The following is a 24,532-nucleotide window of genomic DNA, read 5'->3' as shown; positions in this document are numbered from 1 at the left end:
CAGAACAAGTCCCCAGCAGAGCCACTGCAAGCCGGTGGCACAGCTGTCACCTGTCTCCATTACGTGGGTGCTACTGCTGTAATTGCCTAACACCCATCCAGCACCTGGTGAGCCTTGCTAGAAAATCCTTAGAGAGCAGCAAGGCGTTAATTACTATTGCTATTATTCTAATCTCACTGATGGGATTTGTGATCTCCTCCCTCACTGGAGGAGCCTCTGTTGCTCAGAGCAGGGCTGGACAGGAAGATCAAGAGGGAAGTCCCGTCCCTACAGGCTCTGCATCGCAGCCCAGGCAGAGCGGGGACTGCGGCCTGCTTGCTGTCACCTACAGGCTATGGGGACAGGAGGACTGTCCCCTGCTCTGAGACCCCAGCAGGGGCTTGCCTGAGACAAGGGCCATGTTAAAATTAAGGTCTGGACTCTTATAGGTGTTTTGCATTTCTCCTTTGCTCCCATGCTGCTGACAGAGGTAGAGATGACCTCCAGCAGGGGCCTTATCCAGGGGCAGAAGGCAGCAGTGGTGTGTCTGAGATCCCCCCAGCTGGAGGAGTGATCCCTGCACCTCTCAGCAGCCCCCCATGAGGATTAATTTAACCAGCCCAGATGTCCCCCTTCTGGCTGCTAAAAGCTGTGGGATGCACCCTGCCCCTGATACCAGGGACAGAGCTAACAATAAAAAGTCACCCAGAAATCCCCCAGTCCTCTCTGCAGGCCAGGAGGAAGTGCCTGGGGAGGAGGGTGGGCGCTGGGGTCACGTCAGCATCCCACACAGAGAGCTTTTGGGGTGGGGACACCCCACAGCCCCCTCGCAGGGCTGGCTGAGGGACATCAGGAGAGCAGCCCCACAGACCAGGGAGCCTCCCAGACCCGGGCAGACAGGAGTGGCCTCAGACACACTGCTGCCAGAGGGCACCATCAGCTGCTGAACATTTTTCAGCACAAAGCAATGCTCTCTGAACGACTTTTGCTCTCTGACTGCACCAAGGTGGATGCCAGGTGGGGAGCAGGAGGGCATGGGCGTCCCCTCCCCTCACCTTGCTGCTCCTGCCCCTGCTCCTTTCCGCCTGCCCACAGCAGGGCTGTTCCTCGTAGGATATTTCCCTTCCGTCAGTCATCATTGATCTGTGTTTCCATGAGCTCAAAGGGCACTGCTCTGATGCCAGCGGCACCGTCAGGAGCAGGTGAGTCACCTCTGACAAACCTGCCCCAGCCTGAGCATCACCAAGCGCGTGCCCCCGGGGCCTGTCCCAGCCGCCCCTCCCAGCACCGCTCCACCTTGCCACAGCCATGACAAAGGACATCCCCTGCCAGCCCACAGCACTGCCAGATGAGCTGGTGGCTCAGTCCCACCAGTGAGGAGGTGAGGTCCCACCTCAACAAGCCAAGGAAGTCCTCAGCCCACCTTCACCGAGTGAGCAGGCAGCACGGATGCTTCTGCAGCCAGCAGCTTCAGGCCCTTTTGTTGGGCTGTGGGGGGACATCAGAGCCCCTGCCCTGGGGGCACAAGCAGAGCACAGAGCAGCTTGTGACAGCTCTAGGGATACTGCTCCTGCCAGAAGCCTCAAGGAACCAGCTCCTTGAGCAGCCAGCTCACCTACACAGGTCCCACAGAAAGGCAGCTCAGAGCAGGCCAGCAGTGATCTCTGCGCAGGGCCTGGTGGCCTGTTCCTTCCCCAGAAGGGTGGGAAGGGGACACACTGGGCACCACAGGGCTTGTGTGACAAGCCAGGGCACCCTTGGCTGAGGGCAGGGAGGGAAGGTATGACTGGGTAAGAGCAGCCACGAAACAGCATGGCCTGGGGGGTCGTGGACAAGGTGAAGCACCCCAAGCACGACGTGGGTCCACGTCCTTGATTAAGTCATCCTCCAACCCAGTGTGCGTTGACATTTCAGCCACTGGTGCAGCCAAGCCAGCACACACACATCTGCTGCAAGGCCAACAAGAACGTTGGATTCAGTGCATCACGGTGCCCAGGCCTAGAGCAGCACCCCCAGTCACTTTATTCGGGTTTGAACCCTGCCTCCAGCAGCCACCTGCCTGTCTGCAGGCCACTACAGCTCCACCTGTCCCCCTTCCCCTTGGCAAACATTAAAATCCTATCACTTGACTTCCTTGCTGCAACCCCAGCACCTGCACGAACTGCATAAATGAAATGGTCTTAAAAAAAACAAAACAAAACAAAATTGTGTCATTTGCATCTCATTGTCCCCTACAGATGTGTTCCTGCTCACAGCATCCCATTACCAGCCTTGCATCTCTGCAGGAAATGAGGACTGAAAATGAAATTGCATTCTGGCCCCAGCCTGCCACTGCCTGTCCCTATGCATGGGGAGAGGACTTGTGTAGTGGGGACACACTGTGGTGTCCCCAGCTCCTCACATGGACACTGGTGTGAGGTGTCACCATGGGGAGCTGGCCCCGTGCTGCAACTGGGGCTGTCAGCATCGCACCCCAGCCCCACGGGGCGGTCACTGCACTGGCCCCAAGCCCATGTCCTCCCACCCAAGTGCAACAAGAGGAAGTTCAAGGTTCCCGTTCCTCTCTCCTAAGTTCAGCAGACACCACAGCCACATCCATAGTGATCTTCAGCCAGACACAGTCCTGAAAACAAAACAGAGACTGCTGTTGGTCAGGAGCTTGATCCTGCACCCTTGGGTGCATGGTCCCCACAGCGAGCAGAGCCTGAGAAAGCAGCAGCACTGTCCCAGCTTAAGCTCTCCTGCACAGCACAGTGCTCCCCACACCCACCAGGTGCCCAGCTGGGGGTGCCACCACCCTCCAGGGACCTCACCGTGGAGAGGCATCAGGGAACACTGCAAGGAGCACTATGGAGGGGATCCTCCTACCCCACCCCAAGGGGCACCACCCAGGGGCACCCATTCCCCACCTCTTCCAGCACTTCATTTTCCCCTGCAGCCCCTTGCAGAGCCCTCCACCCTCCCAAGGTCCATCAGGGACACCAGAACCACAGGGCAGGGGCTCCCAGCCACGGTCCCATGCCTCTGCCCCCAGGTGTGGCAGACCCAGAGATGCTGGAAACATCCAACCAAGAGCCCAGCCCATCAGTAAATTCCCCACAACACCACAAATCTAAACTGAAGCCAATCTGCAGCCCAAGGGCACAGCCCAGAGACCTTCCAACAAGCCTAGGGCCCAAGGTCAGGCTGGGAACCCAATCTACTGGTCAGGAGCTGGATCACCAGGGCTTGGCCTGAAGACCAGCACACCCCCAGGCAGCTCAGGCAAGGATCAATGCCCCCTGGCTGAGCTTAAATGGAGCCCCTGTGGGTGGGGGTCCCAGCTGAGGTTGGTTGGGGCTGCCAAAAGCCCGTTAGTGCCCTTGTGCAGCTCCTGCCTCCACCCAGAACCCCTGCAGTCCCCAGCCTGCAGCTCACAGGGGGCTTTTGGCAGCTCACCTGGCCCCACAGACCCACCACAAGCACCGGGTGTCTGGGGGTGCTGGGGGATGAGCTGCTGGAAAGGAGCTCTGCAGAGAAGGACCTGGGGAGCCAGCAGTGTGCCCTGGTGGCCAAGAAGGCCAACGGCATCCTGGTGTGCATTAAAAGGAGCATGGCCAGCAGGTCAAGGGAGGTGATCCTCCCCCTCTGCTCTGCCCTGGTCAGGCCTCACCTGCAGTACTGTCGTGGTTTAACCCGGCTGGCAGCTAAACACCACGCAGCCGTTCGCTCACCCTCCCCCCTCCCTCTCTGGGACGGGGGAGAGAAATGGAAAGTGAAGCCCGTGAGTTGAGATAAAGACAGTTTAATAAGACAGGAAAATAATAATAACAAAATAATAATAACAATAATAATAATAATAATAATACAATGGTGATAATAGGAAAATAATAATAATATGTACAAACAAGTGATGCACAATGCAATTGCTCACCACCCGCTGACCGATGCCCAGCTTAACCCCGAGCAGTCCGGCCCCCTCCCCCCGGCTAGCCACCCCTATATATTGTTTAGCATGACGTCAGATGGTATGGAATACCCCTTTGGCTAGTTCGGGTCACCTGTCCTGGGTCTGTCCCCTCCCAGCTCTTACTGCACCCCCAGTCTGCCTGTTGGCAGGACAGAGCAAAAGTCTGAGGTGTCCTTGGCTTGGTATAAGCACTGCTCTGCAACAATTAAAACATCGGGGTGTTATCAGCACTCTTCTCATCCTAAGCCAAAACACAGCATTCCACCAGCTACTAGGAAGAAAATTAATTCTGTTCTAACTGAAACCAGGACATCTATCCACCCCTTATTCCATACCATTCATGTCATGCTCAGGTTACACTCTTTTCCATACATTCTAATTAGTCACCTATAGTAGTCATGGTAGTGGTAACATACAGTATTATATAGCAGTTAACATGGTACAATTCAGTTCATGGGCTATTCTCACCCAGTATTAAATCTCCTTGAGGTATACACCGGACCTCTCCGTTCTTTTGCATCACTCACCAAGTGTATCCAGGTCCCTGAGCGAAAACAATTCCACGAATGGGTTTGCCTTTTCCTGAGGCAGGAGTAGCCCAGACTGTTTTACCCAGCATATTTTTTACATGCACTACAGGAACTTTATCCCCATCTACAGTACGTAACAGGTTTGATTGGGCAGGTCCAGCTCGGTTGGCAGATCCCCTAGTATTGACTAGCCAGGTGGCCTTTGCCAAATGCGTATCCCAGTTTTTGAATGTCCCAGCGCCCATTGCTTTCAATGTAGTCTTTAACAGTCCATTGTATCGTTCAACTTTCCCAGAGGCTGGTGCATGATAGGGGATGTGATACACCCACTCAATACCATGTTCTTTGGCCCAAGTGTCTATAAGGTTGTTTCGGAAATGAGTTCCATTGTCTGACTCTATTCTTTCTGGGGTACCATGTCGCCATAGGACTTGCTTTTCAAGGCCCAGGATAGTGTTCCGGGCGGTGGCATGAGGCACAGGGTATGTTTCCAGCCATCCGGTGGTTGCTTCCACCATTGTAAGTACGTGGCGCTTGCCATTGCGAGTTTGAGGGAGTGTGATGTAATCAATCTGCCAGGCCTCTCCATATTTATATTTCAGCCATCGTCCTCCATACCAAAGAGGCTTTGACCGTTTGGCTTGCTTGATTGCAGCACATGTTTCACAGTCATGAATAACCTGTGCTATAGCGTCCATGGTCAGGTCCACCCCTCGATCACGAGCCCATCTGTATGTTGCATCTCTACCTTGATGGCCTGAGGTGTCATGGGCCCATCGGGCTATAAATAATTCACCTTTATGCTGCCAATCCAGACCCACCTGAGCTACTTCAATCTTAGCAGCCTGATCCACCTGCTGGTTGTTCTGATGTTCTTCAGTAGCCCGATTCTTGGGCACATGAGCATCTACGTGACGTACTTTCACAGCCAGGTTCTCTACCCGAGCAGCAATATCTTGCCACAATGCAGCAGCCCAGATGGGTTTGCCCCTACGCTGCCAGTTGTTTTGCTTCCATTGCTGTAACCATCCCCACAGGGCATTTGCTACCATCCATGAATTGGTGTAGAGATAGAGAACTGGCCATTTTTCTCGTTCAGCAATGTCTAAAGCCAGCTGAATGGCCTTCACTTCTGCAAACTGACTCGATTCACCTTCTCCCTCAGCAGCTTCTGCAACTCGTCGTGTAGGACTCCATACAGCAGCCTTCCATCTTCGATGCTTCCCCACAATACGACAGGACCCATCAGTGAACAGGGCATATTTCTTTTCATTTTCTGGTAACTGGTTGTACAGTGGGGCTTCTTCAGCACGACCCACCTCCTCCTCTGATGATATCCCAAAGTATTTACCTTCTGGCCAGTCCATAATCACTTCCAATATTCCTGGGCGACTGGGGTTTCCTATTCGAGCCCGCTGAGTAATTAGTGCAATCCACTTGCTCCATGTAGCATCAGTTGCATGATGCGTAGAAGAGACCCTTCCCTTGAACATCCAGCCTAGTACCGGCAATCGGGGTGCTAGGAGGAGCTGCGCTTCAGTACCGACCACCTCTGAAGCAGATCGAACTCCTTCATATGCTGCCAGTATCTCCTTTTCAGTTGGAGTATAGCGGGCCTCAGACCCTCTGTATCCCCGGCTCCAAAACCCCAGGGGCCGACCTCGAGTTTCCCCAGGTTCTTTCTGCCAGAGGCTCCAGGTGGGGCCGTTCTCCCCGGCTGCAGTGTAGAGCACATTCTTTACATCTGGTCCTGTTCGAACTGGCCCAAGGGCTACTGCATGGACTATTTCCTGCTTAATTTGTTCAAAGGCTTGTCGTTGTTCAGGGCCCCATTCAAACTCATTCTTCTTACGGGTTACTTGGTAGAGCGGGTTTACAATCAGACTGTAATTTGGGATGTGCATTCTCCAAAACCCCACAACACCTAGGAAAGTCTGTGTTTCTTTTTTGTTAGTTGGTGGAGACATAGCTGTTATTTTGTTGATCACATCCATTGGGATTTGACGACGTCCATCTTGCCATTTTATTCCTAAAAACTGGATCTCTCGTGCAGGTCCTTTGACTTTATTTTGTTTTATGGCAAAACCGGCTTTCAGAAGGATTTGGACTATTTTCTTCCCTTTCTCGAAAACTTCCTCTGCTGTGTCACCCCACACAATAATGTCATCGATGTACTGCAGGTGTTCAGGAGCTTCCCCCTGCTCTAGCGCAGACTGGATCAGCCCATGGCAAATGGTAGGGCTGTGTTTCCACCCCTGGGGCAGTCGATTCCAAGTATATTGGACTCCCCTCCAAGTGAAAGCAAACTGTGGCCTGCACTCTGCTGCTAGAGGGATGGAGAAAAATGCATTAGCGATATCAATTGTGGCGTACCACTTGGCTGCCTTCGATTCAAGTTCGTACTGAAGTTCCAGCATGTCTGGCACTGCAGCACTCAGTGGTGGCGTCACTTCGTTCAGGCCACGATAGTCCACTGTTAGTCTCCACTCGCCATTAGACTTTCGCACTGGCCATATGGGACTATTGAAAGGTGAATGAGTCTTGCTGATCACTCCTTGGCTCTCCAATTGACGAATTAGCTTATGGATGGGAATCAGGGAGTCCCGGTTAGTGCGATATTGCCGCCGGTGCACAGTTGTGGTAGCGATTGGCACTTGCTGTTCTTCGACCCTCAGCAACCCCACAACAGAGGGGTCCTCTGAGAGACCAGGCAAGGTAGATAATTGTTTAATGCCCTCTGTCTCTAAGGCAGCTATACCAAAAGCCCACCGGAACCCTTTTGGGTCCTTGCAATATCCTCTTCTGAGATAGTCTATGCCAAGGATACATGGAGCATCTGGGCCAGTCACAATACGGTGCTTTTCCCACTCATTCCCAGTCAGACTCACTTCAGCCTCCAATACAGTCAACTGCTGAGATCCCCCTGTCACTCCACAAATATAGATGGGCTCTGGTCCTTTATAGCTCGATGGCATTATAGTGCATTGTGCACCGGTGTCTACTAAAGCCTTATACTTCTGTGCGTCTGATGTGCCAGGCCATCGAATCCACACAGTCCAATAAACTCGATTATCCCTTTCCTCCCCCTGGCTGGAGGCAGGGCCTCCCTAATCCTGGTCGGAATCTTCTTCGTTTCTGTGTTTGAAGGACTGTCTGCTGGAAGTTGGAGCAGCAAACTTTTCAGAGAATCCCTTCTTCCTGATTGTTTTCTTTTGCAACTCACGTACCCGTGCCTCTAGGGTCGCGGTAGATTTTCCATCCCATTTTCTCATGTCCTCTCCATGGTCTCGTAAGTAAAACCACAGGGTAGCACGGGGTGAGTACCCACCATATCGTCTTCCTTGTGTGGATGAACGACTACCCCTGATAGCTGAGACACTGCTCTGTACAGGTACGGAGGAGAATAATCTCTCTTCAAGTTGGTGAACCTTTTCAGAAAGTTTCTCCACAGTGTTCTCTTTTGGTCGGTGGACACTGGTTGGTTCAGGTGGGGATGAAGATAGATTCTCTTTAAGTTGGTGGAACTCTTCAGAAAGTTTCTCCACAGCTGAGACGCAGGCCTGTAAGGAAGAGGAGAGACTTTCTTCGTACTGCCGGAGTTGTTTAGCCACTTCATCCACTGTGGGTTCCTCATCCTCTTTCCAGGCCATTATTGCCAATGAGCTGGCATATGATGATGGTGCACTCCGTACAAACTTCCGCCACATGGGTCGCGTACACCTGACTTCATCTGGATCTTTGGATGTTTGTCTGAGGTCTGGATCCTCATAAATCACTTCCCGTACGGCTAATTCCCTCAGATACTGGATTCCCTTCTCCATAGTGGTCCACTTGCCTGGTAGACATAAAAGTTCTTCCTTGAAGGGATACCTTTCCCTCACAGCTGAGAGGAGACGCCTCCAGAGGCTGTGAGATTGTGCTCCATCTGCAATTGCTTTGTCAACGCCTGCATCTCTAGCAAGGGATCCCAGTCGCTTGGCTTCCCTGCCGTCTAATTCCACACAATTGGCTCCAGTGTCCCAGCATCGGAGCAGCCAGGTGACAAGCTGCTCACCTATACAGCGACCAAAATCTTTTCGCACATCTCGTAACTCACGCTCGTTTAGGCTTCGGGTAGTTACTGTTGATTTTTCGGCATCCTCATCTTCCTCCTCCTGAACCCTTGATGGCCCAGCGTCGTCGTCGTCTCCGTCGTCTCTATACCTAGATTTGGCAGAAGATTCTCTGCGTTCTAAACGACCTGAATCTCTATACCATTTTTTCACCTTCTCTACAGGGGCAGCTTGCACTGCTACAGCTCGTTTCTCTGACCTTGTTATAGGGTCTGCCACAGAGGTTGGGATACCCTCTGCAGGGTCAGCTTGCACTGCTACAGCTCGTTTCTCTGACCCAGCCACAGGAGCTGGAGCGGCTGCAGGAGCTGAAGCAGCTGCAGGAACCGGAGCTGGAGCAGCTGCAGGAGCTGGAATGGGTACGGCTGCAGGAGTTTGAACTGGAGCAGCTGCAGGAACCGGAGCTGGAGCAGCTGCAGGAGCTGGAACTGGTGCGGCTGCAGGAGCTGGAACTGGAGCGGCTGCAGGAGCTGGAACTGGAGCAGCTGTAGGAGCTGGGACTGGAGCAGCTGCAGGAACCAGAGCTGGAGTGGCTGCAGGAACTGGGACTGGAGCGGCTGCAGGAACTGGGACTGGAGCGGCTGCAGGAGCTGGGACTGGAGCGGCTGCAGAGTCCACCGTAGGGGTCACAGTGGCCGTTGGATCTGTCACGGGACTTGGAGTGGCCGCAGGGTCTGTCACTAAGTTGATAGCAGTATCCATGGCAGCTCGATAGGCATGAGCCAGGCCCCAGCATGTTACAATGATTTGTGTTACTTTGGAACTTCCTGAATCGCGACACCTTTTATTCAAGCATTCTGCCAGTTTTTGAGGATTTTGCACTTGTTCAGGGGTGAATTTCCAAAACACTGGGGGTGCCAACTGGTCTAGATGCCTGCCCATATCCTCCCATACTCCCTGCCACCCACAACTATACTGCCTCCGGGCAGATCTCCGGATGAGCTTCCTAAGTAGTTGTTTAACTTTAAGCAGAACCTGAAGTGCATTCAGGAGGCAGAACAACAGGACTATGCTGGTCTGAGTATCCCAAGGATATTCAATATCTTGGAGAGCTATTGTAATAAACTCGGAGGATAAGAGGGTGGTGAAGGAGGAAGGGAGAGTGATCAAGGAGGGTACAGGGGTGGTGAAGGAGAAAGGGAGAGTGATCAAGTAAGAAAAATTATCTTCCCCTTTCCCCTCCACAGATTGACTCCCTAATGAAAAAAGGCAACAGATACAATTGCTAATAGTTTCCAAAATACAGTTTCCAAAGTACAGAATCGAAGATGTTACTGAGTACAAATACCAGGTTAGAGTCATGGCCAGATATTTCATCATCTCATAAGCCACTGATACAACACACAGTACCATAATGGTCTGAAACCAGGGCCCAGAGAGGATAAACAACATGACAGAGAGCACATACGGAAAATAACGTGCTATAATACTCAATTTGGAAAACAGGCGCAGCACAGTTGAGATTAAAGCAATCAGCATTATGACAAGTGACTATTAAGCAGGTCTAATACTTATACCAATTTTAGTTTAACACACTCTGGTCAGATCTGCCGTTATCTCAACCTTTCGGGCCCCACGTTGGGCGCCAAAAAGACTGTCGTGGTTTAACCCGGCTGGCAGCTAAACACCACGCAGCCGTTCGCTCACCCTCCCCCCTCCCTCTCTGGGACGGGGGAGAGAAATGGAAAGTGAAGCCCGTGAGTTGAGATAAAGACAGCTTAATAAGACAGGAAAATAATAATAACAAAATAATAATAACAATAATAATAATAATAATAATACAATGGTGATAATAGGAAAATAATAATAATATGTACAAACAAGTGATGCACAATGCAATTGCTCACCACCCGCTGACCGATGCCCAGCTTAACCCCGAGCAGTCCGGCCCCCTCCCCCCGGCTAGCCACCCCTATATATTGTTTAGCATGACGTCAGATGGTATGGAATACCCCTTTGGCTAGTTCGGGTCACCTGTCCTGGGTCTGTCCCCTCCCAGCTCTTACTGCACCCCCAGTCTGCCTGTTGGCAGGACAGAGCAAAAGTCTGAGGTGTCCTTGGCTTGGTATAAGCACTGCTCTGCAACAACTAAAACATCGGGGTGTTATCAGCACTCTTCTCATCCTAAGCCAAAACACAGCATTCCACCAGCTACTAGGAAGAAAATTAATTCTGTTCTAACTGAAACCAGGACAAGTACTGTGTCCAGTTCTGGGCTCCCCGGTACAAAAAAGACAGGGATCTCCTGGAGGAGTCCAGCGGAGGGCCACAAAGATGATACGGGGCCTGAAGCATCTTCCCTGTGAGGAAAGGCTGAGAGACCTGGGCCTGTTCAGCCTGGAGAAAAAGAGACTGAGAGAGGATCTTATTAATGTTCACAAATATATTATAATAATATAATATTATATATTATATAATATATAAGTGTGGGAGATGGAGGGATGTGGCCAACCTCTTTTCAGTGGTCTGTGGGGACAGGACAAAGGGTAATTACCACAAAATGGAGCCCAGGAAGTTCTGCACCAACATGCGAAAGAACTTCTTCACGGTGAGGGCAACAGAGCACTGGAACAGGCTGCCCAGGGAGGTTGTGGAGTCTCCTTCTCTGGAGATATTCAAGGCCTGTCTGGATGCCTACCTGAGCAACCTGCGCTAGGGAACCTGTTTTGGCAGGGGGGTCAGACCTGATGATCTCCTGAGGTCCCTTCCAACCCTACAATTCAGTGATTCTGTGAGCAGCACCAGCAGTTTGTGGAGGCTGCTCTGTGGACACCCCACGAGCACAGAGCAGACGGGAGGTGCAGTTGTGGCTGATGTGTCTATCATCCCCACCAGGCTAACCCCCCCTTGTGGGGATCCCATCCCTTTGGGGGATGCCCATCTGCTCCCAGTGCCCTGCCAAAGAGCTTTCCTGGAAAGCCTGAGCGCCAAATCCTCCCAGCAGTGGGGGCACATCAGGTCTCCAGCAGCTGCCGTCACCCCTTCCCTGCTCGGTTTTTAACAGTGATGGAGCCACACAGGTTGGTCACAGGCTGGACAAACTGTGTGGGGCTGCATCGCCACCGTGGCCAGATACAACCCGGGGTGTCCCCAGGGAGCACTTCCCTAAATGAGGCACAGCCTGGGGGCTCTTTGTCCTCATCCCTACTTTTAGGGACCAAACAGAGCCAAAAGCTGGGTGCAAAGCCAGTCAGGAGGAGCAGGGCTTGCACCGGGAGAAGCGTGGGGCTGGGTCCAAACATCCCCAGCCAAGCCCCTGCCCAACTCATCTCGTGGTGTGCTGGGTGCTGTGCGTCCCCCTCGGCTTGTGGCTGTGTTTCCGCAGCGGAGAATTGCTGGTGCTGCTGCCTCCCGCCCAGGCTGAGAGCTTCTGAGATCAGAGATGCTCTTACACGAAACCCAACTATTACCGCTGGCTTTTAAAGGCCAGACTGAAGTTCCGAGGGAATAAAGTTCAATTTTCCGTAGATCTAATTTGAAACCATTTTAATGCCCATTAAGATAGAGAGACTCAAGCGGATTGTGCAGGCTGGAAGACAAGGAGAGGGAAAAAAGTTATTATTGACATTTTGGTTTAGGTCTTTATTCTACCCAGAACTCCCCACTTCTGCCCAGCGGCTTTGAGAAACGCTATTGTTAGCGTCGGAATGGCGATTCTGGTGTCCTTTTTATTACTGGAATAAAAAACAATCCTGGAGGCCTCGCCTGAAATCAGTGTAATGGCATCAGCAGCCATGGAAAGAACTCCAGGAGCTGCAGGGTCCCCTGGGCATTGCCTGCTGGGTGCTGGCTGCTGGGGTGACCCCACAGAGCCCCAGGCAGTGCCCTGCTTCTGGGATGCATATGGGATGAGCCCCAAAGGGGGTTGGTTTTGTTTTGGGGGTTTTGTTGTTTGTTGGTTTGTTTGTTTTGAGGGATTGTTTGTTAGGTTTTGTTTTGTTTTGGGGTTGTTTTTGCTTTTTTTTTTTTTTTTTTTTTTTTTTTTGGCCACTGGGGTGGAAATGGCAGCTTGGGTGGGCTTGGGGTTGTCCCGGGGCTGCGCTCGCTGCCGTTCGCCCCGGAGCCTGCTGAGGGCAGCAAACCCCCAGGCAGCGCTGCCGCCTGTGCAGGATGCGGCCCGGCCCGGCCCGGCTTTCTGGGGAAATCCCCGGAGGGTGAAGATCCCCAAATGCAAAGCCGAGCCCCAGGAAGCTCCCGGAATCTCCATCCTGGGTTGGGTTTCGCCTTGGGGTCCCCCATCGCCGCCACCCATCCCTGGTGGGGAGCACTGGGTGGTGCTGGGTGCCTCCCGTCCCGGTCCCCAGGGCTGGATCCGTCCCCAGCGCCTGCTCCACCAGCTGAGCCCCACAGCCGAGCCCCACAGCTCGCCTCCAACAGCAGCAGGCACAGCGAATGGTAACAAAAGCTCTCGTACATGTAGGAACATGCATGTGTCCTCGTTTCCCCTTTGGTGCTGGCCCTGTGGGTGGAAATCCTCCTGCGTTAGGAAAAAAAAAAAATAAAAATAAAATATGGTTTCTGACCCATTTTGACCTTGAAAAGGACCAGTGAGATCTGCGTTTTGGCAAAGGAGAGCAAGAAGGCATCAGAGCACACAGCAGCTGCAGCAACCCCTGCGGGCAGCGGCCAGGGCTGGCCCCAGCTCTGGGAACAGCCCCGGCTGCGGCTTGGGGAGCCCCTGGAGCCCCCCTGCCCTGCCCCAGGGGAGGCTGCTCCAGCAGAGGGGATCGGCAGCGTGAGACCCGCAGCTGAGCCCTGGAACAGGCACAAAGCACCATGCTGGGACCCATGCAGAGCTGTGCCAGAGGCGCCTGGAAATGTGGATTGATGCGCTTCCCCAGATTCAGCCGTGCAGCACTGTACTTAGAGGCACTGGTACAGCCAGGGAGAGGAACACGAGAGCCTTCCTGCTCCAGATTTAGCTCTTCATTGATTTTCCAGCTGCAGGCAGCAGTCGCTGTCCCAGCGCTCACATCGCCCGTTAAAGACATCACAGAAACAAGAGGAAAACGAGGCAGCACTGTGATTTTGATGAAGACGACTAAAAGCCGTGCCTGGCAAGTTCTGGGAGGAAAATTTGTCCCTCGTAGTGTGGGGACCAGGCTGCATTTATCGTGAACAGCTCAAAGACACCAAGGGCTCCTGGCTGCTCACATGTCCGGGTCACAGCAGCACCCCCAGCTCACCCTGGCAGCACCATGACCAGCAGGAGGGACCCGTGGTCCTCGATTTGGGCTCATCCCCACGTAGCTAAAGGCACAACCGGGTTCAAAATCCCCCCCACCCGTGCCGGGTGCTGACTCAGCAGCGCACGCCCTGTGTAAACGCCCGCCAGCTGCTGCCCCGGCCGCTGTTTGCTCAGGCTGCGCCGCTCTGTTTGCCTTGCGGGGATCACGATGCAGGGAGATGGCCTTACGGCCGGCAAATGGGGCAGGGCGGCCCCAGCAGCTGGGGGAGACCCTCCCCATTTCAGGGCTAAAACCTGCCTGAGGTGCCTCCAGCATCTCAGCTCCTGCGCTCCCCAGTCCCAGAAGCAGCAACTCATCAGCAAGACCCCAATTAAATCCTGCACGGAGCTCTAGGAGCCACAAAAAATGCACCCGCCGCAGCGTAACCCGGCTGCCATACAGCCAGGAAAATTATTTATTATCTTTTCCTTGCAACAGAGATATAGGGAAAAAAAGCACCCACCCTCCCCAGGTGCAAACAGCAGCAGCTGCAGCTTCCACGTAGGAATCTATGTACATCACAGTGTAAAGTCCATCGGGAAAAAAAAAATTCCATCCAAGTCTTAAAAAACTCCCCAAGGATGACCTAAAACCAGGAACCAGAAAAAGTGGTTGAGAAAATAGGTTGGGCCCCTCCCTCTCGCTATAAAATATATATAATTTCTAAGGCGACATTTCACAAAACCAGAAGCGAGCTTCCTAAAGAGTCTGAGCTGACAGCCGACGGCACCGCGCGGGCACGGCTCGCGTCGGCACGAGAACCTCCACCCACCCCGTGGCCTCAGTGGTCGGCATAGTCCTTGGTCTCCACGCCGGTCTCGTTGAGCACCGTGGTCCTCATGATGGCCTCGGTGACCGCGTAGGGGTCGCAGTTGGCCGCCGGCCGCCGGTCCTCAAAGTAGCCGAAGCCGTCCTGGCCCACCTGGCGCGGGATGCGGATGCTGGCTCCTCGGTTGGCCACGCCAGCAGAGAACTCGAAGATGTTGGAGGTCTCGTGGTGGCCGGTGAGCCGCCGGGAGTTGTCCCTGCCGCCCCGCGGGTCGTAGACGCAGATGTGGTAGTCGTGCCGCTTGCTCAGCTTCTCGATGGCCGCTTCGATGTGTCTGTGGGGGACCAGAATGGGGTCAGGTTTGGTGTGGGGACCAGCAGAGCCATGGGGCACTCTCAGGTCACCACTTATGACAACGTGCTCTTAAAATCAGGTGTTCCCCCAGCTCGGCACGTGGCCCCAACCCTCCCGCGTGCAGCCCAGGGCTCCCCCAGGGACTCACTTGAGGCCCCCGTCCCTCCGCATCTCCTCGGTGCTGTAGTTGGTGTGGCAGCCGGCCCCGTTCCAGTTGCCCGTCATCGGTTTGGGGTCCAGAGTGGCCACCACCCCGAAGTCCTCGCAGACGCGGTGCAGGATGAAGCGAGCCATCCAGAGGTGATCGCCCATCTCGATGCCTTCGCACGGCCCCACTTGAAATTCCCACTGGAAGGGGAGAGCGGATGTGTTGTGGGGGACAGGAGAGATTTGTGCCTCAGCTGTGGGGCAGCCTGTGTCCCTGTCACACCCCCCACGAGAGCTGCCAGCATGGGGAGTGGCTGAGCTTTATAATTCACCCATCAGGAATCAGCAATGGGATGGGGAGCATTGAGTTAGACAACAGGACAGCTTTGGCACACCAAAAAAAAAGAAAAAAAAAGGGAATAAACTGTTCACAACTAAGGAGAGAAAATCAGAGGGCTTTTCTCAAAATGGAAGTAAATAAGTATCACGCCCTGCTCCAAGGCTGGCGCTCAAGCAGCTGGCATGTAAGATCCTCCTGCAAGCTGGGCACGGGACTAAAGATGTCCCCACGAGTCCTTCCTGGGGACAGGGTTGCACCACCCTTGGTGACTAAGCTGGGATGACGCATCCACAGCTGCTGGCATGGCCCGGCCGGAGCACGGGGTGCTGGGGGCAGCTGAGGAGGACCCTGAAAAGATCAGGGCAAACAGCGGGGTCGTTAAAAGCCCTGCCTCAGCCCCGCTGCTGATAAACCCCTGCTTATCAGCGGGACAATCAAATCGCCGTCGGCCAGTCTGGCCACCTGCATAAAGCAATCAGAGGCTCCCTTGTGTCAGCTCCTAAAAAACCCAAATCGCCTCCAGCTGCTGCCCAAGGCTGTGTCCCACAGGAGGTTCCCAGCGCTCAGGGCAGGGCAGCAGGACACAGACACCCTCAGCTCCACTTGCTGCTCTCACAGCCCGTCCTGGCTCACGCTGACACCGTGCTGGGCACCACAGGGTGGCCCAGCCCCACTTTCCATCACTGGGGACCCAACGGCAGAGAAACCCCGAGGAGAAATGGGGAGCACAAGCCTGGGAGAAGCAGACCTGGATCATGGTCAGCATCCACGGGGCCGCGGGCACCTACCTGGGAGGGCATCACCTCCGCGTTGGTGCCACAGATCTTCACCCCCGCGTACAGACAAGCCTTGTAGTGGGACTCCACGATGTCCCGCCCGTACACCTTATCCGCTCCAACCCCACAGTAATAGGGGCCTGGGAAGGAAACAGAAGGCATCACACAATTACGGCTTTGGGGAGGAATGGCAGTGTGCCCCCGCCACCCCCAGGCACTGGGACCAGAATCGGCTGCAGAGGATTTATGGGGATCAAATGGGGATCCTTGGTGCATCGGGACACCAACCCCAACGCCGGGGAGCAGTGAGTGACCATCTGTGCAACCTCGGCCTTATCTCTGCGGCTCAACAGGACTTGTAACGCCAACTGGGAGGCAGCCAGGAGATAAGGAGAGCTTGGCTGGGTCTGCCCCAGGGCACCCCACTGACCCTCTGAGCACTTCAAGCTCCGGAGATTGTTCTGCCAGCAGCTGGCATTGTTCGTGCCCAGAGCAGTCAGCTGGCTGTGGTTTCGCAGCGCTCTTCCTCATTCACACAGGTCAGAGGAAGATCTTCTCCCCGCCTAGGGGAAGGGAGATGTTGCAAACAGCTTGTCCCTGCGACGCAAAGAAGTCAGGTTGGGAAACCCCTGGCCCTCTCCCAGGAGGTGCTCAGCCTCGTGCTGCAGCACCCGGCCGGTCCCTTCACCAACAGCCGCGGGGAGATTTTTCCGGCCGAGCTCTCCAGCCCTTGACAAACAAGTCGTGCAGCCCAGAGCTGTTTGTGCAGTGGGGTCTGGCAGGAGCAGCGCTGCCGGCCGGCTCACGTGAGCCACGGGGCAGTCGGCAAAACAGCTCCGGCCCTCCTTCTCCTGGCTCCCGCAAGGGGAAATGTGCCCGAGTGTTGGGATGGGATGGGATGGGATGGGATGGGATGGGATGGGATGGGATGGGATGGGATGGGATGGGATGCTCGGTGTAGGACAGCATCCCCCGGTAAGCATTTGGGCTGGGGTTTGCAGGAAGGCGCTTACCCTGCGGGCCGGGGAAGCCGTTGTCGGGCCAGCCGTAGGGGTGGCCGTTGATGCCCAGCAGCGTGTACTCCTGCTCCATCCCGAACCAGGGGTGGCTGTCCTTCACCAGGTCCATGACTTTCTTGCAGGTGTGCCTCAGGTTGGTCTCTGTGGGCAGGGAGGTCCCAGTCAGACCCACACTGTGGACACGCACCCACCATGTTCAGCTCCATCCCACTCAAGCCTCAGCCACCTCCCAGAGCATTTCCCACAGAAGTCCCAGGGAAAGCGGTGAACGAATCCCCTTTCCTGCAGGGCCTTCTGCTCACCAGGTTCCTCCTTGCAGAGCCACTGCATGCCCACAGCATCAGGCCACAGGCCCAGGAGGTTTCATTAAATTACCCCCAAAACCACTGCCTCCACTGCATGAGCATCCTTCTCCTGCACACATCCTCCTCCCCAGCCCTGTCCCCGGGCACCCGGCACACCTGGGAGCAGGGACTGACCACCTCCCACCGCTCCTCCGCTGCCATCCCCAGCTTAACCCTCATCTCCTTCCAGCTCTGTGGTTTTGGAAGCAGCTGGGCTGGCTCAGGAGCAGGACCCCGTGCCATCTGAGGTCCTTAATGACAACACAGCCCCGCTCCAGGAGCTGGAGGGCTGGGAGCTGCCCGGCTCCAGCAGCCGGGGCTGGCTTTAAGCCTTGCTCTGGCAGAGGCAGTGCTGCCGGGAAGGGATCTCAACCCAAACCCTTCCCCCCAGGCATCCCCTCCTCCATCCTGGACTTTATCAGATGGACAGACAGACACCGGGACTGCAGACTTCTGCCCTTGGCGATAAGCCCTTGCAGAGGCCCGGAGCCACGCCAGCACTTTCACATTCCTTTCCTGCAGCCATCAACAAGGCAGCCACCAAGCCGAAGCATTACTGGGAGCTGCTATTCCCCTCCCCGAGCGCTTTGAACACCGCTTCTCACCTACAGTTTCCCCTTATTTACAAGCCAGAGCACTGATGCTTTGCACGGCCCCGCAGGGCTGGGCGCGCTCAGGATCAAACCCTGGGCCACCCCGTGCCACCTTTCTGCACGGGAGCGGGGCGGCAGCCGCCTCTCGCTGCGCTGCTCCTCGCCCTTCAGAGCAGCTGCTGCAACAGGTCCCTGCACGCACCCGCCTCTGCCGGTGCTTGCATTTCAGAGCCTCAGGCCAAGAGCTCAGCGCAGGTTGGTGAGGAGCAGCATCAGTGCCAGCGGTCTCCTCAAACACAGGCACCCCGAGTTATAGCGGGGTGGCTGGGATTAGTAGTTATTAACGACACCGGTGCTCACCTGCAGGTTTCCTGTTGTACTTGAGCACTTCGCACAGCACCAGCTTGTTGGGGTCCAGGCAAAAAGGGTCCCTGAACATGCAGACGGGCACCAGGAACATGTCGCTGTTGGAGCCCTCTGCCTGTGCCGTGCTGGAGCCATCAAAATTCCACTCGGGGACATCTGTGGGGTGGGAGAGGGACAAAGGGAAGAGCGGGGTTGGGAGGAGGCATCTCACGTATGGATTGTGCGAGGTGCTGCTGGCTTAGACCCTGCATGGAGCACACAAGAGGGCACCAAGCGCCGTGGCATGACGGCCACTGAGGTTTTCCTGCACAACCCTGAGCACTGGTGCGTTCACCCACCCCGGTGCCATCCAGCAGGGCAGGATCAGCCCCGGAGCTTTTCCTCCCCGCCGGCCACCCTCTGCCAACGCCTGGCACGCAGCGCGCTGGATGCCAGCCCAGCTCCACGCCTGTTTGCCCGGTGGCCAGGGGCGAGGATCTCGCGTTCCCCTTCCCACCCAGGGCTGACGACAGATGAGAGATTAGGCAAACGGCAGCCTCGCAGCCGGATATTTACACTGCCACTTTGTACAACCCCATGAGACAGCTGCAGCGGGCATCAGCGGTGCCACGCAACTGAGGAGGGCGAGCACCGACTCCCACCGCCCGAAGCGCCCCAAAACTTGATCCTGGCCATGCTCGGCGCCATCAGGAGGGACCACTGGTAGCATTACCTTCGATGCTCTTGGGCTCCTTGTCGAGGGTCCTGCTCTTGCAGCGCACCCCCTCGCCGCTGCCGTCGATCCAGACGTAGGTGACCTGCACCTGCCCGCCCTGGGGCAGCCGCATGTACTGCTCCCGCACCAGCTTGTTCAGCCTGGAGCTGTGCGACACCGACATGGCGACAGCCCTGCGGGACGGGAGCGCGCCGTCACCCCTCTGCCCCCTTCCCCACTGTACCCCCTTTCCCCCCCCTGCCCTCTTTGCCCCCTTCCCTGCTCTTACTTTCCAGCCAGCCCCTCTGCCAAAGCGCCCCCCCGCCGTCTGCCACCCCCAGCCGGTCCCCCCGGTCCCCTCGCTCCCCGTGTCCCCGTCCCCGTCCCCCCCCCACGGGACTCGAACCCGTGGCCCCACCGCTCACCGGCCCCGGCGCTGCCCCCGGCCGCGCCCGCCGCTCTTTATAGGGCGGGGGGCGGCGCGGGGGCGGCTCCGCCCGGGGGGGGCGGCACCGAGCGGGGACACGGCCCCGGCCGGGGGGGCGGGCAGGGCCCTGGGGTGCTGGGGGGGGGCCGGGCAGGATGGGTAGGGGGTGCTCGGGGGGGGTGGGGGGTGCTCGGGGGGCGGCGGGCACCGAGGGCAGCTCGGTGCGGGAGCGCTGGGTAAGAAGCCTGGGGCACAGAAGGGTCCAGGGAGCACCGTGTCCAGCCCCCGGTTCTGCTCAGCATCACCCCAAAGCAGCCCCTGTGTCGTGGAGCCTGTCCCAGCCCCCGACCACCTCTGGGTGCAGAGCCTCTCCCTAATCCCCACCCTGCCCCTCCCCTGTCCCAGCTCCATGCCGTCCCCTCGGGTCCTGTCGCTGTCCCCAGGGAGCAGAGCTCAGTGCCTGCCCCCCGCTCCTCACCCATCTTCCCCTCCAGACTCCTCACCATCTCCCTAGCATTCCCTTGGATGCTCTCTGACAGCTCTATGTCCTTAAAAATAACGAGTCCTGTTTATTCAGACTCTAATCTGCCACCTCCCTCCTGGTGGTTTGTTTCTGTAGGGTCACCCCGATGGCATTTTGCCCCCCAGCCCCGCTCCAGGGCTGTGACAGGGGTCCTGGTGGGTGCCACACTCCTCCCTAGCACCCCCAGGACCATGCCCCCCAGGAATCCTGTCCTGCCCCTTGCACGGACAAACTGTTGTGCTAAAACACAATATTTTACATTATCAAGCACCAGAGAGTCATTAAGGACCTTCAGAAGCAAAACCCACCCGCACGCAGCAGTGGTTCTGCTCCGACTCACAGGCAGCTGCGAGAACCCAGCAAACAGATGGGAGCTGGAGCCAACTGCTTCAATACAGCGGCGATTTCCAGCTATCGAGCTGAAACCAAATCTCAATTAGATTAATTAAACAGGCTGCTGCCTTTTTACTTTGCCGAAGATACGGCGTTGCAGGGCTCCCAGTTGTCCCAGCAGGCAGAACAAACCGGCCCCAGTGCACCGACGGCACGAGCGCAGCGCAAACAGCCAGCGCTGGCAGCTCACGGGCGTTATCTCAAATCCCCTGATAGTGTTTTTTGGGGGGAGGAGGGAGAGGATTTCCAATAAAACCCAAAGGTCCCAGCTGCCAGAGCTGCAGGAGAGCACCACAACTCCCCACTCTCCCTTGTTTTTCTATTTTAAAAGAGGAGAAAATGCTTTAAAACATGCCCGGGCTCTGAAGCAGTGCGGGGCTTTGCTACCTCAGGCAGACTCATGCTTTCGGCTGTCTGACTCACCCCCAGGAATGTTTCTGTGCAAAACAGTGAAACATCTCCATGCCACCAGGGCAGCTAAAAAGCCCTCTTGCAGCAAACCCTCCCCTGCGCCTCCTGGCCGGGCACCCACCCGCAGCTCTGGTTTTCTTCTGGAGGTGTTTTGCTCCCGCAGGCAGATAAACAACCGGGAAGACACACGAAAGCATCTGCGATTGCACAAGCACCAGGAAATGAGATCGACAGACAGAGAGGCAAAACCTAATTAGCAATTTTGGTCCCCAGGTTGTGACATCAGTGGCACCTGGACGTCACCCGCCCTGCCAGCCGCGGGTGCTGCCCCGAGGGAAGGAGGTCAGCACCCAGGGATGTGCCCGAGGTTACCTGAAGCGGTGGTGGTGGAGGGCACAGGGCTCCCTGGTGGCACCCTCCGTGCCGGGTGTCACGCAGGGACTTTGTGCAGGAGCCCCTCAAAGCATGCAGCTCCGAACCAGCCACCTCCCTCAGCCGGGTGCTTTGGGGACACATCCATAAATCTGGCTGCGAAGCCCAAACGTTTCCTCGTTCCTGGCTGGAAATTGTCACGAACAGGGCGGCAGCCCAGGAGGAAGCGTGTGCCTGGGTGTGCAGCCCAGGCGGGGTCCCGGAGGTGTTCCCGAGGCGGCTGCGTGGCCGTGGGTGTGCTGGCCGTGTCACTGCCCCCCTGCCCACGCTGGGCTGCTCTGAGGCTCCCACATGGGAGCTGGAGCCCACGGGGGATGCAAGGGGCTGGTGCTGCGCTTCCATGGCTGGGGGTGAGGAGGGAGAACCCACAGCCCCCATCCCGGGAAAACAACACAAACCTGGCCCCGAGAGCAGCCAGCACTGAGCCCCTCGCGAGTTGCATTGGTCTAACACAGTGCTGATGCTTTCACGTGAGCTGTGCAGCACCAGGGTTCAGCCAAGATCCACGAGTCCTCACTTTATGCCCAGCAAAAGCTCTGGTTTTCCTCCTGAAAGTGCCCAGAAACACTCCAAAACTGTGTACACAGCAGGCTCAAAAATACAGAGAAACGAAACAAAACACCGACTGCACTAATGTCCAGTAGTAACTGTATGGTTCAGGGAGGAAAACTCATTTTTGGACAGCTGGAAGTGCCGAGCACCAAAATAGTTGCAGGGGGAAGACAGAACAAACACCGGTAATCCCTTCCCTGGTCAAAGCCCAGCCCGGCAGGGCAAACAGGGCGCTCCTATGGCTTGGGGCAGCAGGGACGGCTCCAGCCTGCGAGCACAGGGTCCCATGCTTGCCCCAAACACCGCTAGTGGGGCAGCTCACCAAATATTTGATGGATACCGCAGCGTTGTTTAGCCACAAAAGCCTGCTAGGGATTTTAGCAAGGCATTCCTGCCATACAGTGTTAACACCTGCTTATTTGCATTTTGCTGTCCACCATGGGATCAAGTCTTATCTCACCATGGTCTAATTCCAGCCCTTTCCATAGCAGAAACTGGACTGTACGCTAAGAGCAACGAGCACATTTCCGACCTGGATCCCCGAGCCTCTTGAACCACCTTTTACCCTCCAGCCGATGAGCTCTGGGCTCCTTGCAAACAGCAGGCTCCTGCCCGCCCGCGCCGCGACAGGCACAGCAAACAGCAGCCACCGCCAGGCACCGGGGCGAGGGATGCATGAGCCACCCAAGGTCAGCGTGCCGGAGGGATTCAGGCAGGAGCAGGGATGTCCTTGTGTCTGTGAACGGTCACACATTAAATTTCCAGCGGGCTTTGCAGAAGGCTATTTGGGGAAGGTTTTCTCCAGCCAGAGGACTGCAGGAGGAGCAGATCCCCGGCACGGAGGAGCCATCACCTCCCCTGCGGTGGCTGTGAAGCTCAGAGGTGAGCACGGGCTTGGCAGGGGTCTCCCATGGCTCCATGCTGAGCCCCCTGCCCAGCACCTGGATCAAGCTGCAGCCAGCGACCCCTGGGGAGCTCTGGCCAAGGCTGAAACTCCTCCAGGTTTTATCTCCCTGACTTTGAGGCTTTATCAGCCCGAACATTTCCCAGCCTTGCCAAGATACACCAAAGATATTATTAAAGCCTTTGCTTTATTAACAGTAGAAGCCTTAGCAAATTTTCCAGGTTGAAAACCTTCAGGAACAGACACAAGCTTTAAACAGATACAAGCTGGGGTGACTTTGGGCAAAGGACCCGTCGCTGCCCACACCTTCCCCAGCCACAAGCAGCAGGATGGGCACCTGGGGCTGGGGGTGCTGCAGCCTTGGGCAGTGGTCAGCCCCCCCAGCGCCCAGACACGCCACAAAGCAGAGCTAGCAGGATGGAGAATTGGGTTTTTATTCAAAATTATCCTCCAGGAATCAGGGTGCTGCTCTGAAATGAGGGGGGTTGCCCTGGGTGCTGCTCATGGATGACACCTCCGAAGCATCGCCTGCAGCCCCAGGCGGGAGCGCTCCCTCTGCCCGCTCCAGGTTTGGCCACTCCAAACAGCACGTGCTGCTCTGTCCCTGCCCAAACTGTTTGACGGGGAGATTAGAGGGAAGGCAAAGAGCAGGGTCGGTGTGGGGGAGCCCGGCACAAACACCATAAAGGGATTAGAGGGCAGGGGGCTGGGGGTATGCGGGGATTTTCCTGCGCAGCACTCAGGAAGGGGCGGATACCTGCAGGTAAGGGGACAGGAGGTGGATGCTGCGGGATGCTGTGCGCTCCCCAGCAGGTTTGCAATAACTTCCTGAGGCTGCTGCTGGGACGTGGCAGGATACGGGCAGGGTGGGCCAGGTCAGCCCTGAAGAGTTTAGCAGGGGTGAGCCCACTCTGGTGCTGGAGGTGGTGCTAGGGACACGGCAGATCTGGCCATGCTGTGGAGCTCACCCTGTTTGTGTGCCTGTGCCATGGCACCAGGCACGAGCATCGCTGGGCGATGTCTCCTCGGGGGGGTGAAGCAGCATTTCTGCCTCCGACACACGCTCACTTTTACACTTTTCCTACAAAACATCTGAAGTGACAGTTTGCATTCACAGTTAGAACACATTTAAGCAACACAAATCTCGTTATGCCTGGATGTTTGCACCCAAACCACTTTCTCTTCATTCAAGCAGCAGTTACACCTTTTCCTATACACAAACGCACACACACGCAGAGATAACTCACAGATAATTGTCTCACCAGAGCACACCTGGGCAACCCACAGTCCCAACTCAAATGGCACTTCGGTGGCCACCAGCCCTATTCTGGTAGCCCAGCTCCCAGCCTGGGCTCTCCCTGGGTCCATGAGCCTCCTGCTCAGACTCACCCCAACTCACTCCCACCCCGATGGAAATTGAGATGCCCCAAATTGGGATTTTCCCACTTTTCCTCTCATCAAGCCCTGCTCTGAACCAAGCAAGGATGGATTTCAACAAGGTCCATGCTGTCCTCCAAGCTCCAAGTGCAGACAAGGGGTAATTTTGGCACGGGGTGAGCCTCTCCACCTCCAGATACGTGCTTTCTCTGGCACCAGCTGGATGCCAGCACAGCCAAGCCATGTCCCTTCCCTGTGCGTTATCCGGGCTGGCTGGGGCAGCTCTGTGCCCAGCAGGTTTTGGAGGATGCCC

The 24,532-nt window shown here is 56.0% G+C and overlaps 1 protein-coding gene across 2 annotated transcripts; it reads right to left on the bottom strand.

The window, feature by feature from the left end:
* Positions 1–12,791: 12,791 nt before the first annotated feature.
* On the bottom strand, positions 12,792–19,394 carry LOC311217190 (glutamine synthetase). Of its 2 annotated transcripts, XR_014619010.1 has the most exons (7): positions 19,219–19,394; positions 18,501–18,662; positions 17,198–17,344; positions 16,197–16,324; positions 15,070–15,269; positions 14,262–14,901; positions 12,792–13,047 (listed from the first exon to the last, which is right to left on the bottom strand). XR_014619010.1 is itself a non-coding variant. In XM_084299005.1 (6 exons), the coding sequence occupies exons 1-6, from the start codon at positions 19,382–19,384 to the stop codon at positions 14,580–14,582; spliced, it is 1,125 nt and encodes a 374-aa protein (XP_084155131.1). In that variant the 5' UTR covers positions 19,385–19,394; the 3' UTR covers positions 14,177–14,579. The 2 variants fall into 2 exon arrangements, 1 of the variants encoding a protein (XP_084155131.1); XM_084299005.1 differs by lacking the exon at positions 12,792–13,047 and having other exon boundaries at positions 14,177–14,901.
* Between the last annotated feature and the right edge of the window lie 5,138 nt (positions 19,395–24,532).

This window comes from Netta rufina, assembly GCF_964035555.1.
Source record: "Netta rufina genome assembly, chromosome: 20".
Classification (NCBI taxonomy): Eukaryota; Metazoa; Chordata; class Aves; order Anseriformes; family Anatidae; genus Netta; species Netta rufina.
This window is presented reverse-complemented; position numbering and strand designations above follow the sequence as displayed.

What these genes read in the sequence shown, in the direction of transcription:
- LOC311217190 (XM_084299005.1), bottom strand. Translation starts at nt 19,384, where the DNA reads ATGTCGGTGTCGCACAGCTCCAGGCTGAACAAGCTGGTGCGGGAGCAG. An exon ending in CGGCTTCCCCGGCCCGCAGG is followed by an intron (nt 16,325 to 17,197) that starts GTAAGCGCCTTC and finishes TTTCCTTCCCAG; the next exon opens with GCCCCTATTACTGTGGGGTT. An exon ending in CGGAGGTGATGCCCTCCCAG is followed by an intron (nt 15,270 to 16,196) that starts GTAGGTGCCCGC and finishes CTCCCCTTCCAG; the next exon opens with TGGGAATTTCAAGTGGGGCC.